The sequence below is a fragment of the Centropristis striata genome, chromosome 9 (assembly GCF_030273125.1).
Source record: "Centropristis striata isolate RG_2023a ecotype Rhode Island chromosome 9, C.striata_1.0, whole genome shotgun sequence".
Taxonomy (NCBI): Eukaryota; Metazoa; Chordata; class Actinopteri; order Perciformes; family Serranidae; genus Centropristis; species Centropristis striata.
Window position 1 is genome coordinate 15,024,418 of NC_081525.1, and position 15,815 is coordinate 15,040,232.

Sequence of the window (15,815 nt, forward strand, 5' to 3'; positions counted from 1 at the left end):
CCTGTACAATGGAATGCAATCTAATGCAAAAGCTAAACAATAAATCCTATCTAAACTAAACATTTTAAGCCAAATAATGGTAGAGTGCAGCACACAGAGGATATTAGACCTGTTCTGGATTGCATTACATTGTACAGTTTGACCCAATAATGGCTGTTGAGTGTATATTGCAAGGCAATGTCATCCCAACTTACAGATACAGATGCTTTGTCACAGGCCTTGGGGTTTGATGCTGAGACACAGGGCACATTTTTTCTGCAGTTGTGGATATGTCGAGTTTCTGCTTGTTACCAACTTAAACATATGGTCAATATAACCACTTGAATAAGGTCAGGCTAAAAGAACAACGTTTGACTTAAAAACAACTGCTTCAACACTTAACTCCTGCATCCAGTTATGAAGGTTGACTTTTTCCAGAGTTTCTTAGAGTTTAGTAGTAGTTTAAAGTCTTCAATACAGCATGATGTACATTTTGTAGACTATGGTCCCATATAAAGTAAAAAGGATTAAAAACAAGCAGGGTATGCTTTAGGGCGTGGTTACCTTGTGATTGACAAGTCGCTACAATGGTGCACTGTGTGTTTTCCTATTGGAACATTTACCCTTCCACAGTGTGTTTACCAAAGGTATCTGTTGCATTTTGGTCACAAAAAATGCATTGTTCATTTTGAATCACGATTGCCCCTTTCTATCAAAGTTAGTTAGCTTATACTGTACATAGCTTCGTTCTGACTCCCGATCTGTTCTGAGCATGTCCTGGCTGCAAAACTAATTCGGAGACGGCCATAAACCAAGACTGTGATCACCAAAATGCCAAACAAGCTGAGTCCACAAGCTGTGATGCCACTCTGACCGTGTCCACTATCGTTATGAAGACTATGACTGTAATGATTTTGGTTGCCTAAAATGTCTTGTTTTGTGTTTGGTTGTGCTGAAAGACACTGAAAGGAGGTGGCTTGCTGTTCAGTTTTGTACCTTGCTAACCAAGCTAGCTGATAACTTAGCTCCATTGTCTCGTCCAATAATAGGCTCACATCTGGCTCAGAAAAGATGGCAACGACCAAAATGACAAACTCAAGGCTTTAAAGCTGTGGTCCAAAAACAGTGGGTTTCTTCTCATATCCAGTCTATGGCTACATTCAGACTGCAGGCAAATGTGACCCAAATCGGATTTTTTGCTCATATGTGACTCAGATCCGATTTTTCTATGACAGTCTGAACAGCACAAATCAGGTTTTTTTTTTTCAAATCGGATCCAGGCCACTATCATATGTCTATCACCACCATGGGGAGCAGAGCATTCAGCCGCTCTGCTCCCCGCCTCTGGAACTCACTACCACCCCAACTCAGGAACATTGACTCACTCCCCCATTTCAAATCACAACTCAAAACACATCTGTTTAAAACTGCTTATTCCCTCTGATCACAATTACCCTGTCCAATCTATCTTTTGTATTGTATTGTTATTAATTCTGTGTATTTTATTGTATTTTATTGCTGAATCTTTTCTATCTTTTTGTACGGTGTCCTTGAGTGCCAAGAAAGGCGCCTCCAAATAAAATGTATTATTATTATTATTATATGTGTTCCTAAATCAGATACATATCTGACTCAGTCCAACTTTTACGCTCTAGCTCTAGCTCCCCCACTGTGTTTTCCTCCAGGGTTAATCCCCTTCACTTTTAACAACATAGAAATAAATACACAGGAGCTCCACCTGGTCTTGTAGAGCATATTTACTGCTTATATGATCACCTTACTCCTTTCTCAGCTCGTCTCCTGCTGCATATCACCTGCCCACTCTCTTTTGCTCTTCCACTCGCCACGCCATTCTAATAACGCAAAGTTAAAAATGCTGCTCTTCTGCAAATGCGGGTCAGTTCAGGCCGTGATCAGTTCACACTGCAGTCTGCTATAAGCCACATTTAAAAAATAATATAAAAAGCCAAACGAGCATCAAAGCCTGTAGTGTGAACGTAGCCTATGACTACAACCTTATAAACTTGACAGTATGGATTACAGCAGATTGTATTTAATAAACCAGACGTTTACAGTATCTTGAGAAATGCAATTTGCAAACAGAAATAAAGAAAGTAAAAGACTACTCAATACATAACTGTGAGGTCTTATAATTTGTTTTCTTTTGTCTGTAACAGTACAAAATGATGACGACGATCCGCCTAAATCTCATTTACCCAACAGAAAAATCGAGGCGAATGTCTTGGGGAGGATAGCAGACGGGGTTAGTGGAAGCTCATAGCAGATTGATCTGTGCATACAGCTTAACTGTATTAAAGCTCATAATCCCTGTAAATATCTCCAGGCAAGGCAAAGTCAGCCTTTTAACATTGACTAAATGAAGTAAATAGAAGCAAATAAATTCATAAAAATAACATTTCTGTTGAACCTCTGTTCGTTATATATAGACACGAGTTGTGTGAGTCGGTTGCTAATGAGGCTTACACATTCTGAACCAAGATGTCTGATGGTTTTGCCACCCTGCCGTTTGGGGGTAACAGTAAAGTTCACTTTAAATGGAGAGCGTCTGTTCCTTCTTCGAACCTCTTACACCACAACAGATGGGGAGAATATGGAGCTCGGAAGGTTTTACCTCAGAGGTGGTAACAGTGAAGCCACTCATTAACACTGAATTTACCACTTCGTTAGCAACGCAGCTTCCTGTAGAGAGCGACCAGCCCTGGATGTCAAATCCACTGAGCATACGTTTTAAACTAAATGAGCTTTGGACAGCACAGTGCAGTCTGGTATAAGAATGGAGCATACACATGTTTAACTGCGTGCTGAATATTAGTGAATTGTATTAAATAACTCAAAACCAATTCAATAGCTTTAAAATGAATATGAAATAATACAATGTGTGTATGTGCACCAGCATATGTTTTCTTTGTGTGGGTCTGTGTTTGTGTTTTAGACAGATTGTGCGCCTGCCAATTTGTCAGGATTCAAGTAACAACAATCTCATGCTGGGATCTGTGTTGGCACCATCACAGAGTGATAAGACGCAATATGATCTCATTGGAGGTGTACTTTGTTCCCATGGAAATTGGTCAATTTTAGCAGACGACTGAGAACTTTAGGTGGAGAAACAGGAAGGTTCTGTCCCAGAGGTACGCTCACATAATTAAGCATCCTCGCCAGGGTATTCAGGGCTAACAGCAGGGTTTGTTGTGAATAGAGGTGGCGAAAGAGGGTGTTGGAAAATCATAATGCGGCACAGAATAATACCGCTCTCATTTTGTGGAGAAAAAATACTTTTTTTTAACAGACCCACATTATCAGCGTGAATGAGAAAAAAGGAACTAGACTTTATTATACCTGTTGTGCAATAGTGTTTTACTTTGTAAACTGCATTATTTCTTTCTGCAAATTGTCTTTGTGACTTTGAATACTGCACTCGCATAAAATAAATATTAAGCTTGTAAAACATGACTTTCTTTGGGCTCGCTTGAAATGATTTAAAATATAGAGCAGACTTAATAATTTTGTTATATTCTTTCATATTTCAGAAAGTACTGCTACTATGTCTGATCTGGAGGCAAATGCACAAGAGGACAAAGACGTGGAATCTGTGTCTGACAGCCCAGGTCGTACTCAGGAGCCATTACAGAGTCACACATTCTCCCTGAAGAACAATGCTGCAGGTCTGTCCTCAGATGAACACGAAAACCCTTTAAATGGAACCCAGCCGAATCCATTTGTATACAGCAGTGTCCCTGCTGTTCCCCATGCAGGCAATTCATTGCCTTCAGGAGCACTTGTTAATGGACCTGGTTCACACCCCACCTCAGAGGTACACTGTGTCCTGAACAAAGGCACTGTTTTATCCAACAATGTCCTGGATGCCGTGTGGCAAGCGGAGAAGGACACGAGCCCCGAGGTGTTACCACCACCTAGTGAGCTTCAATCAGACGCTTGGAAGAACACAGCGGGGCCCACCGTAAAAACACTGGCCACACAGCCAGGTGTCAACACGCCACTGTCTCACTCGGAGGAGAATGAGTCCAAACTGGCCTATTCCACACTGTCAGGTGCAGGCAGTGCAGAGCAAATGCACATTAGCCAACCTTTGACAAAACAGACAATGAAAACAAGATCTCGACGGGACGCAGAATGGTCAGAAAGCTCCTTGGATGATCATGATGATGCTGAAGTAATCAGATGGGATTCAGCAAGAGAGTGCTTCTTGCACAATGACAGAAGGCTGGAGACCAAAGTGATGCTCCAAAGGGACAGGAAGCACAATACACATGTAAAAAGCATGTCAGGCTCTCTAGAAAAGGTTAACAACAGCTTAAATCACACATGCGGACACTTGTGTTACTGTAATGATGTTGGAAATGTTGACATTGCAAACAAAGATGATTCTTTGGGTACCCAATCTGATATAAAATATTCTGTTGTGCCACTCAAAGATCTTTCCAGGAACACAGCTTCAGACTCTGAGCACAGTATTTATAGCACAGCGCAGGAAGGCTGTAATGAGGAAAATGACCCTGAAGATGAAGACAATTTTAGTTCAAAAGTGGAACAGTTGAAGACGGAACAAGTTGAACAAGAGCCACTTTTCTTTTCATGCACAATATGCAATGTTAATTTCAAGGAAGAAAGACATTTCCATAGACATATGATGTATCATTTAGGCAAGCATAATCAGGTGAACAGTGAGAATGTCTCACAGCCCTTTATATGCAGGGAATGTGGGCGTTTGTTCTGTGATAGCAACTCCCTCACGAGGCACATCATTATTCACCAAGACAGGCTGGAAAAACTTATGGAGGAAATCAAAGGTCTCAAAAACACTGAATCGGAAGACGATGGTTCCACAGTGCAGCTCCCTCAGCGTGTATTTGGTTGTAATTGCCCTGAAATCTCTGTCCAGCGCGCCAAAACACGTAATAATCTGAAGCATTACTACTTCTGTGAGGAGTGTAACTACATTACACTGACACAGCAGGCACTTGAAGCACACTTACATGTCGCACACCTCGACACACACCAGCCTCAATACAGGAAAATGACTCATACTAATGACGCTGAGAAAGTGGACCATGTTCAGTTTCAGTGTAAAGTGGGTTCTTTCACAAGCAGAGACAAAGTAGCATTGGGAAGACATCCTGAGCTGCAGCATTTGCGATCACATTGTGGTAATTATAAAAAGGTTGCTGACCAGTGCAAGCCGAATCTTTTGAAGTCAACTCTTGGAGAAACAGCCCATTTCCCTCACTATTCCAGTAAAAAAGGGGATTTCATTCAAAAGCCCAATGACAAAACTGTAAATTCTCCTCAGTTTAAGTGCCGTGTTGGCTGCTCCAAAAACAAGCCGCCTCTGTCTTTGTGGAGGGTCGACAGGCATGGAAAATTACTCCTACAACCAGTGGAAAAATTAAATGTGGCAAGTGATCTCACCTGTGTGGAAGAAGACTCTGAAAACAACGGCTGCAAGGCTTTTGGCAGCTCAAAGCAGGCAAACTGTCCTGCAAGTGCTGATTTTTTACTATCAGCCAGAAATCTTAAATTAGAACAGATGTTCTGTCAGGGTAGCAGGAACGACCCAGCAAGTGGGAGTTTAGCACAAGCAAACCGAAATTCTCTGTCAGTGAAAAAAAAGTCAACGCCCTTGCAAAACACTATTGACGATATGAATGGTAATATATCGCCAAGGCTTTGCCAGAGGCTCAAGAAACAGTGTGCAGATAAGGAGTTAAAGAAAAGCTGCGAGGGCAGCAATAACTTCAGTGATGACACCAGCAAAGCTACAGGCAGCTTCTTGGAAGGCGAGAATGTAAAGAACCCCTATGCTCGGGGGTATTTCAGAAAGAGGCAGAGGTTTTCAGCCCAAGACCAAAGCCCTCATGTACTCAAGGCTGAAGATGATGGAGATGAAGACTGTAGTGACATAGAGCAACTCATAATCAAGGAGGAGTATATAGAAACTACAGTGAGCGATGATTCCCCAGAGTCGCCTTGTATGTCTCCAAGTGACTGCTTTGATGTTTTCCCTACACCAGGGCTAGAACACAAGCCCTGTCCGTACTGCCCCGCCATGTTCGAGTCTGGAGTCGGCCTGTCCAATCACGTGCGAGGGCACCTTCACCGAGTCGGCTTGAGCTACAACGCTCGGCACATGGTTTCACCAGAGCAAGTAGCGCTGCGGGACCATCAGCCACAAATCCGAAGAAGGATCTACTGCGGTACGAGGAGAATGAGAAAAGGTACAAGTATTGGTTCAACTAATGTCAGAATCAATGAACCCAACAACTCTGAGTTAGTGTTCAGTTACAGAAAAGGTCTTGCATGTCACACTTTCCTACAGGAGACTGCAGTTTGCATCCCGTTACAGACCTGCAATGCATTTTCTTTAGCCATGCCAGCAGTGTAGGTCTTGGGATGGCAGTGTCAGTTGGTCAGACAATTAGTACACCACTTCAGGCTGAAATATCCCAAAACAGTTGGATGGATTTCCATTACATTTATTAACATTTATGGTGCCCAGAGGATGAATCCTACTGACTTTGGTGTTGCCCAGACTTTTCCACAGTGGCATCATGAGGTGAATATTATATCTTTAAGTGAAATGTCTTGACATATTTTGCATGGATTTCCATTATATTCAGTGTAAATATTTATGGTCCCCAATTAATCATTGGCCTCTTAACTTTTCATTCAGTACCATGATCGGGTCAGGATGTTGAGTATTGTCATTGTTAGCGTATTAAGTCTCTGAATTTCTGAGCATGTTGCTCTAAGCACAGCTGTGGCAAAGTTCAGCCGGACTGAGCTGCTAGCAGCTGCAGTCTGGAGAGTCTCAGACTCTGTCGTGTTATTATTATTATTTTTTTATTCCAAGATTTTTTTATTGAGGTTTATGCATAAAAAGGTAGTGTACAAAGTACATACATTCAGAAACATAGATGGTCGGAAATAATACAAATACAATGTAAACATAAACATCACCTCCCCCCCTCGCTCCAACAGAGCCCCATCCCTGCAACAACATTACTGTACCATTCGACAACCTAGTATTAATTGAACTTGTGTGTGGTTGCTTGTATTACATGCATCACGTACATATCAGAACATATACGTATACAAACAAACAAAAAAACAACACTAATAATAATAATAAGATTAATATTTAAAATGTTATATATATATATATATATGTATATGTGTGTATATATATATATATATATATATATGTATATGTGTGTGTATATATATATGTATATATATATATATATAAATACATAATAATAAAGTAAAAGAATAACAGATACATTAGTTGAAGCAAAATAGCATGATACACAGGTAAATAAGAAATCAATAGGTAAACGAGGGTCCTTATGGGTTACAGTTTATACAGAATAAAGGATCATATAGAGCACCAATATTAGTGACATCTAATTTCTCTATATAATTCAAAAAGGGTTTCCATATAGCATAACATTTTTGAATACATCCTCTTGTAGAATAACAAATCTTTTCTAATACCAAGTGGTGTAGAAGATCATTGATCCACATCTTAAAGGTTGGGGAAAGTTTCTCCTTCCACCTAAAAAGTATTAATCGCCTAGCTAGGAGAGATGCAAAGGCTATCATATTCTTTGCCTGGCGGTTGAGGTGAGTATCTTGAGGAATTATTCCAAATATGGCAGTAATGGCAGAAAGTTCTACGGGTACTAGTAAAACATCCGAAAAAGTTTTAAATGTTGACTGCCAGAAATTGTCTAGTTTTGAACAAAACCAGAACATATGCGAGAGAGTGGCTGGCATTTGCCTGCATCGATCACAAATGGGATCAACACTAGGTGTGAACCTAGTTAGTCTCACTTTGGACCAATGAAGGCGATGCATAACCTTGAACTGGATAATTTTGTGTCCTAAACAGATTGAAGAGGAATGTATTCTATCTAAAGCTCTAAGATCTTTCCCAGATCTCCTCAGGAAGTTCAAACCCCAGGTCGCCCTCCCATTGAGTCTTTAACAATGTCAGAGGCTCAAAGTTATATGTATTCAATAAGGAATATATGTTCCCAATAATCCCTTTGGAACCGGAATTAAGCTTCAGAATGGAGTTTAAGAGAGAATTAGGCGGCTGGGATGGGAAATGAGTAAATGATGTTGATATAAAACTATGGAGCTGCAAATATCTAAAAAAACGAGAGTTTGGAATGTTAAATTTAACCATTAATTGGTTGAATGATGCAAAAGTATTATCAATGAATACATTTTCTATTTTGGTGACTCCTTTATTAGACCATTCATGGTAAGTACCATCTATAATTGATGGCGTAAACTGGTGATTTTTTATTATAGGAGCACAGGTGGGCAGATCTTTAAGAGAAAAACTTTGTCTGAATTGTGTCAGAATTCTAAAAGAGTGTTTTGACTGGATTCAAGGTTAATTTAGATATGGGCTCCAAAAGTATCTTTCCTGTCTTTTCACCACATTCGTATGTTTTTCTCTGTGATTTATTTATTAGGTTTTCAATGCGTCTTGTTGATAGCAGATTGAACTCTGTTTGAAGAGTTAATTGCAGTTTGAATAAATCATTGGATGGGGTGACAGCAAGTGTAGCATCTAATTTGAGAATATCATTTGTTAGAAAGAAAGAGAGAGAGAGAGAGAGAGAGAGATTTTTTTTTTCAAATTTTCTGCATTTCCATGTAGGTTTTTTTATGCATAGATCGAAAATACGAATAAGAACTGGTAGATGAAACACATTTTTTTCACATTGATTATAGCTGCTTTAAATTTACTACTGTGATATGTGATGCTGTGATCTATCATGAATACCAGCTTGGTGTAAATTAACTATTTTGACAAACTTTCTCTGATATTACAGCTGTTAAGCCAGAAACCAGAGGAGAGCACCAGTGTCCCCTGTGCTGGGGTTGGTTTGATACTAAGACTGGCCTTTCCAACCATGTGAGGGGACACCTAAAACGAATTGGTAGAAGTGTCACCAGCACCAGCAAGTCCCCGCTGTGCATCCTCAATGAACTGCTACAGGACAAGAAGGAACGTCAGAACATCCTTCAGGGTCTCAACAGGAGCCAGCTCCCTTCACAATCCTTCGTTTCTCAGAAGTTAATCAGCAACAACGGCCTCATCCTGATGCGTATGGGCATCCCCATGAAAGTCCAGTATGAGATGAGGAATCCACGTCCCATCCTGGATAGCTTAGTACCAAAACAGGGGGCAGAGGCCTTGTCAGAAAGGGAGAAGCTTCAGGTAGAAGCACAAAGAGGCACTAAGGCCTCATCAAGCACTTTAGTTGAACTGCTCCAGATGAGACAGGAAGGTCTGGAGGTCATGGCGAGACACAGCCAGGAAGCCTATGCAACCAAGCTCAGTGATTTGACCAAAGATTACATGGAGGAGACCAAAACCGGACCAAACTGGACTCATGGTATAAAGGCTCATATGCTGTAGGCTTGGTGCAAATTAGATGTTTGAACAGTTTCTTTTAAAATGGCGGGGTTTGCATGTTTTAGCCCCATAACTGTACTGCACATACAGTTACAGCTGTTCATTACAAAGCATCTTAGGTCATTTTCAAGTCTCTGCAAGTAGATTTTCACAGGATGAGGTAGAGAAGCAAATTATGTATTCTTATTTTACTTAAGTAGAAGTACAAAAGTATCAGCATCAAAATGTACTTAAGAGTATCAAAAGTAAAATTATTCCCTACGCCGAATGGCCCCTCTCAGATATTTTTATATATTTCAAATATATGATTAGATTATTAATATTGTATACACAAGGTAGGGCTGATTTAACTACTTAATACACTATTACGAGGTTTAATTTAAAAACATGTAATCATTTTAAATTTATATATTTCTTTATGTTAAATCTCGACCTGAAAAGTAACTTAAGCTGTCGGCTAAATGCAGTGAAGTAAGTAAGTACATTATTTGCCTCAAACGGTAGTGGAGTAGAAGTATAAAGTTAAATAAACTGGAAATACCCAAGTAAAGTACTGCCAAATTGTACTTAAGGAAAAATTATCAGTATTGATGTAAAGTATTTGTAGATAGTCTAAAAGATATTAGAAGCAATTCAAGACATACTCCCCTGCTTTTACTTTGAAAGTAAACAGATCTTTCATGTGTTATTCTTTACAAATCAAACATTTTTTGCTTTGTTCATAATTGTGTAGACACTAACGTGCAGATTTTCATCAATATTTTATTACACATTTTTCAATATCTCTTTACAGCTACCCATTTACTGCAGGTGGATGCCAGTTAAACAATGTGAAAATAGTTCATAATCATTTGATTTGTGGAAAAAAAACACATACGGTAGTTTGAATGTCGCCAAAGTGCTTTTGAAGTTCATATTAAAAAATCATGAGGTCCTCTTGATGTTTAGTTGGAAGCCCATCATCTGTGTTTTCACAATTTTGTTTAATGTCTGTCCAAATCAAACTTTCAGTCAGGTACTGAGAAAGATGAGATAAAAGATAAAGATTTAAAATCAAATTGCTCTTTGTTGAGTTCTATTTTAAACTGAATTGTATGGTGATTGTAGATATTACGGTGTCACAGTGACAAGTGTACTGTAGTCCCGAAGATGGCTTTCTTTGTGTGTCCTGTCCTGAAATGAAACATTTACAATTGTAGTATACCATCAGCGTGCTGCTAAGAATATATTTTCACCATTGAACTGCAGGTCAGACAACTGAACTGAAAAATTAGTTTAACAACATGGAAACTAGTTTTCCATCAATATTTCTGTAGCTTTTTTTTTTTGCTGAAATGACTCAAGTCAGTAAAAAGTAAAAAAAATCTTGTTCTTTTTATTTTTAAGATATCTTTTCTGATAACCTCTTCACATATATTCTGGTTAACATCCAGTGACACTTTTCTGTCATAGGACTAACACGTCCATGATTTTTTTACGTGTAGTTTATGAATCCTCCGTGACTCTCATGGGGCGGTGAATGTGACAATAGCCCCCCTGAAGACACAAGATTGTGTTAAACTTAACCAGTAACACTTTCCAAACATGAGAGTGCAAATCAGATGCTTAGAATGAAAGCAGGTGGAAGAAGACTTTAGAGCACACTGGGACTAACAGTTTTGCATGATAATAAAATTACTGCATGAACTCAAACACTATCCTCCAATGCTTTTGTCTTTAAATAATACAGTATCTGTATTCTTGATTTGAGACTCAATATCAGCTAAACTGTAATAAGAGAATCATCCAATCACATTTTCACAGTATTTCAACCTCAACATTTGATCCATTTGCCCTATTCTATGAGTCTAATCTTGTTTCTTAATGCTCTATCTTTCAGGACAATCTGATTCCAAGAAAATTGGTATTGAGTGTAACGGCACCTTCTGCAGGATTGGTCACCTCGGAGCCTTTGCACACAGGAAGAGGATTGCCATTTTTGAAGAACCAGGTAAGTTTCTTATGATATGAAAAGTGTTAACGTACAATATGTTTGTCCTGTGCCATGCAATCAAAATAGCAGAAATGAAGTTGCACAATCCACGAAACAAATTAAGAAGAATAAATGCATGATGCAGTGTTGAACACTATAGATGAATAAGGCCATAAAACATACAGTATATCTCAGAATGTATGTTGACTAGAATAGTAAAATCAGTATTGAGTAATGGTTTGGTTTTGTGATTATTTATTTATGCCTCTTGTCAGTGATAACTTAATTCAATCCCTCAGATTAAGCAGTGCAGTGTTTTGTCTTTTTAGGCTATGATTATAAACCCAAGAAGCCAAGGCCTGGGCTAAAGAAGAAGATTTTACCCTCCTTGAATGCTGAAATATACACATTCACCTGCAGGTACATAGAAATGAAGGTTGTAACCACGGTTCTCTCAGTGAGGAGTGAAGTGAGATCACTCCACCCAGTTGCATATTTCATACATAGGCTCTTGTGAGGAGGTATAAACCAGCACAGCAGTTAATACTCTGATCAGTTGTCATTCCTTATTTGGGGCCACCTAAGCAAGCTTTAAGAATAGCTTCAACTGGGCAGCTCCAAGCATTCACTCCCCACAGAAAGCGCTTAAAACCACATTACTATTGGCAGACCTGTTTAAATGTGGATGGGGCAGACTACCTGGTGGCAGAACACTGTGACACAATGCCCATTATGCTGGAAGGTGCCATGACACCTGACTGCAATTACATACCCTTGTCCACATAGGCCAACTGTATACTATGCTTCATCCAGTGGGGAAGTCAGGTCTTTAACAGTGGTAGGCCCACATACTTTGGCTTCATAGAAACAAGTGGTCTGTATATAGGCATGGACATATTATGAGACAATGAGTCCCTGAGCATATACATGGAAAAGGCCCCACCACCTTTCCTTCACTGGAGCCGGACACAAACTCTATAGTTGTTTAGCCTCTTTTTTGTTGTTGTTTTGAGTCTATTTGTAGTTGTGTTCTGATCATTTTAATTCTCTTTGAGGTCATATTGTGTCTCTTTGTGGTTGGGAGTATAACCCAGCCTGCCTTTTGCCTTGTGGTGGTACCTCTGTGATGATCTGCTTTTCCATCAATGAATAAATTCTGCCTGATTAAAGCATTGCTGTCTGGATCACCATTGGTGATCTGGAATCCATGAGCATACTGAATCTGATACCCTAGGGTCATAATTGAAAAGACCCAGGGTCTCAGAGAAAATGACTCTCACTCTCTGTTTGTCTGGCCAAGTATGGACACAACTGTACCCCATGTTCTCTTGCTCTTTTGATGGCTTCTTTATTTGTAAGCAGGCCCTCAAGTCACCAGAGCCAAAGTAGGCCTGTTCTAGTCCTTGACCTTTCAATCTTCCACCAACTGCCATCTGATTTGTGTATCAGAGAGACCACTTGAGAACAATGACAGAATTTTGAGACAGTCTCAAGGGGTTGTCCAGTTCAAGTCCATGATACCCCCATTTTCACCAATTTGAACCTAGTTCTGGTTCAAAGTAGGCCTGCCCTGGCTGTGTGAGGGAGTTTTGTAATTGTTAGAGGACAATAATGGGGGAGAACATGTTTTCCGGTGAGATGTGTTCTCATCAAGGGGGTGCGGAGGTTTGTTCACAGCCATTCTCACTGCCATTCAAGTACCTTGTTGCTAGGTGGAATAGAGTCCCCCGATCATATTTAATAGTGAGACCATGTCAACCCTTTTCCAGATTTGCTCCCCAAATCACCGAAGTATGAACCACATTGCATGCCATTGCTGAAATATTACAAATGTAAGCACGGAAGCATTGCCTTTTTCTCTCTTAGTTCACTAGCTCAACAATTTAAACATCAGCTCCAAGACGATCTACTCTACAATTGACCCTTATAGTAATAAAATGCAAAGGCCGTCTTCTCCCACAAACATACATCTCTTATTCCACAAATACATTTTAACCCCATCCCCCACAAGGCCAATCAATGTACAAATGGAATATGTAACTGGGTGCTAGAGAGATTGCATTACAATCAGTACAATAAAACAAACAGTGCAAAAGAGAATAACTCACATTTCACAATGGAAGAAGATGGCCGTGCATGCAGTGACTAGCTTCTTCTTCTTCTTCTTCTTCTATTTTTGCAGATTCTGTGACCTTGTCTTCCAGGGTCCTCTGTCTATCCAGGAGGATTGGATCAAGCATCTACAGAGGCACCTTCTGCACACCAGTGTACCCAACTCAGGGACAGGGATGGTAGAGGTTTTGGGTCTTCATCACAAAATACAAATAAGTATGTCTGCAGAGCATTCAGATTGAGTAGAGTTGAGCACTTCCAGTTGCCTGAATTTAAACATTGTTTATATAATCAACGCCCTGTTTTAGATTAGGCCTGCAACTGTTTATAGTAATAAATAATAGTTAATCCAGACTACTTAATAGTGTATATTAACAATGTGGTGAATATTAGCAAAAACTTTTAATAGGATATTTTAATGCTATGCTTTGCCTTATCAACTTAGCTAATGCAACTAATAGGATTTATCTTTATTGCCTGCTGTATGTTAGACACAACAGTGTCAGTATGAGCAGCGTGCAGTGCAGTGCAGAACTGCCATTGTTGGAAAGAAATTGTTCTTAATGTTTGTCATGATAAAGAAAAGTGCCTTGTTACAAAGCATTTTGTTATAATGACAAAACCTTTTCATTATAAAATGGGAAAAAAATCCCTAATATCCCAATTTCTTGTAACTTTTTATGTCATAAAGAGAACCTTTGTCATTATAAATAGAAAAAATTCTCAACACGTTAGTCCTTTTTGTTACGACAAACTTTTGTCATAACAACAAAAGTTAAAACGAGCACTGGCATTGTCACATTGGAAAAATATTCAGGCATGAGCATTTCAATTAAGTTCATGTGGCACTTTCTTTTCGAGGCAACATAAAATAAATGTGTGCTCTTGTTAAGCAGTGTACACAGGGCTGTCATTAGTTTGTGGAGGCTTTGTAGGATTTCACCTCTCTGTGCCTGCATCAGAGAGAGCATCTCTCTTAATCAAAGTGACATTCAAGATGCTGTATTATGTTGGGACAGCTTGTTCTGTCTTTGTACTTCTACTTAACCTTCAGCCATCAGTGTAAGTTCTGAAATCGGGCTCTCATTATAGCCACGGTAACATCTTTTTGTAATGAGAAAACTTCAGTTATAACAGGAAACCTTTCCAGTTGTAACAACATATTGCTAGAATGACTTTGTCTTATTGTGGCAGCTCTGTGTTTCTGAAGGCTTTCACCTGTAATGGGTTGCTTTTGGTTTCTGACATGAGAAAGAATACGTGGAGGATAGCACTTTGGCTTCAGCCCAGGACATTTACCTTGTTGTCATACAGAGAGTCTTCGATGACTGTCTTCTTAGCACCTACAGTATGTGGGAGAGTCAATAGCCAAAGGCATAAATCACTTCACGATTTTGATATTTTTTTTGTTTTTGTTTAAAGCTGGGGTACACGACATTCAGAACATCAGCAGTAAACAACTATTTTTTGTAAAGGTGTTAAATTGGTATAATGGCGTCCGAAACAGAGAATGAAGTCACTGATTCTCTGTTCTTTGTTTTGGTTGCAGCCTCCCAGTGCTCATGTCCCACTGGTTACGTAAATATAATATGTACTTGATAGGGATGGGTGTTTGGAAGAAACCTGCCAACTCAAGCATCTATTATGTTAACAATCAATTGATTGCAGTATGTCTAAAAAAATGCATACATGTACATATACTATGCAATGCCTATTTTGATAATGGACGCTTTTATTTCGAAAGGACGAAAAAGGAATGTTTGATACATTCAAGGAAGTGTTGTCAAGGAAGGTTTGAGTAAGCTAGTTTTGCTCAAATTAATACTGTATTTCTGTGTGTTTTATAATTGTTATTGCAACTTTCAGTTTGCAAATTGTAGCTTTTTCCAACTTAATTCTCAGCTCATTTGCTTATTCATGTACGGCCGTAGAACCGTAGAATAAAAACACACATCGATAAAATTCCAAGAGATCGACCAAATTCTTAATGACCATTAATCGATCATCAATTAATTATTCCCATCCCTAGTCTCAATCCATGGTTGCAGTATGGCTAGTTCGACCTAGTGTGTGTGAGCTAACCCCCAGTACCATTGTTAGCTTTGTCAGAACTCGTAGCGCTGTTAGCATCGTAAGTAACACTGTTTGGCCCATGGTGAGGTGGCCCTGTGAGTGTAAGTTAACCCTCATTAAATCATTGTTGTCGGTGTTAGTACTGTCAGCACTGTTAGCGCTGTTAGCACCATTAGCACGTCAAGCACTGTTTGCCACTCAGAG

The 15,815-nt window shown here is 39.4% G+C and overlaps 1 protein-coding gene across 2 annotated transcripts in view; it reads left to right on the plus strand.

Moving 5' to 3' along the window:
• The window catches only part of znf644b (zinc finger protein 644b), a 37,988-nt gene extending 22,520 nt beyond the window's left edge, over positions 1 to 15,468 (plus strand). The window contains exons 3-7 of one of the 2 annotated variants that reach the window (XM_059341148.1): positions 3,528 to 6,233; positions 8,868 to 9,434; positions 11,334 to 11,444; positions 11,756 to 11,846; positions 13,609 to 15,468. In XM_059341148.1, coding sequence (XP_059197131.1) covers positions 3,542 to 6,233; positions 8,868 to 9,434; positions 11,334 to 11,444; positions 11,756 to 11,846; positions 13,609 to 13,780 — 3,633 coding nt within the window. In that variant the 5' untranslated portion in view covers positions 3,528 to 3,541 and the 3' untranslated portion in view covers positions 13,781 to 15,468. Of the gene's footprint in view, positions 1 to 3,317; positions 6,234 to 8,867; positions 9,435 to 11,333; positions 11,445 to 11,755; positions 11,847 to 13,608 lie in introns of those variants that run through there. The other variant, XM_059341149.1, reaches the window with a different exon arrangement.
• The last annotated feature ends 347 nt before the right edge of the window (positions 15,469 to 15,815 follow it).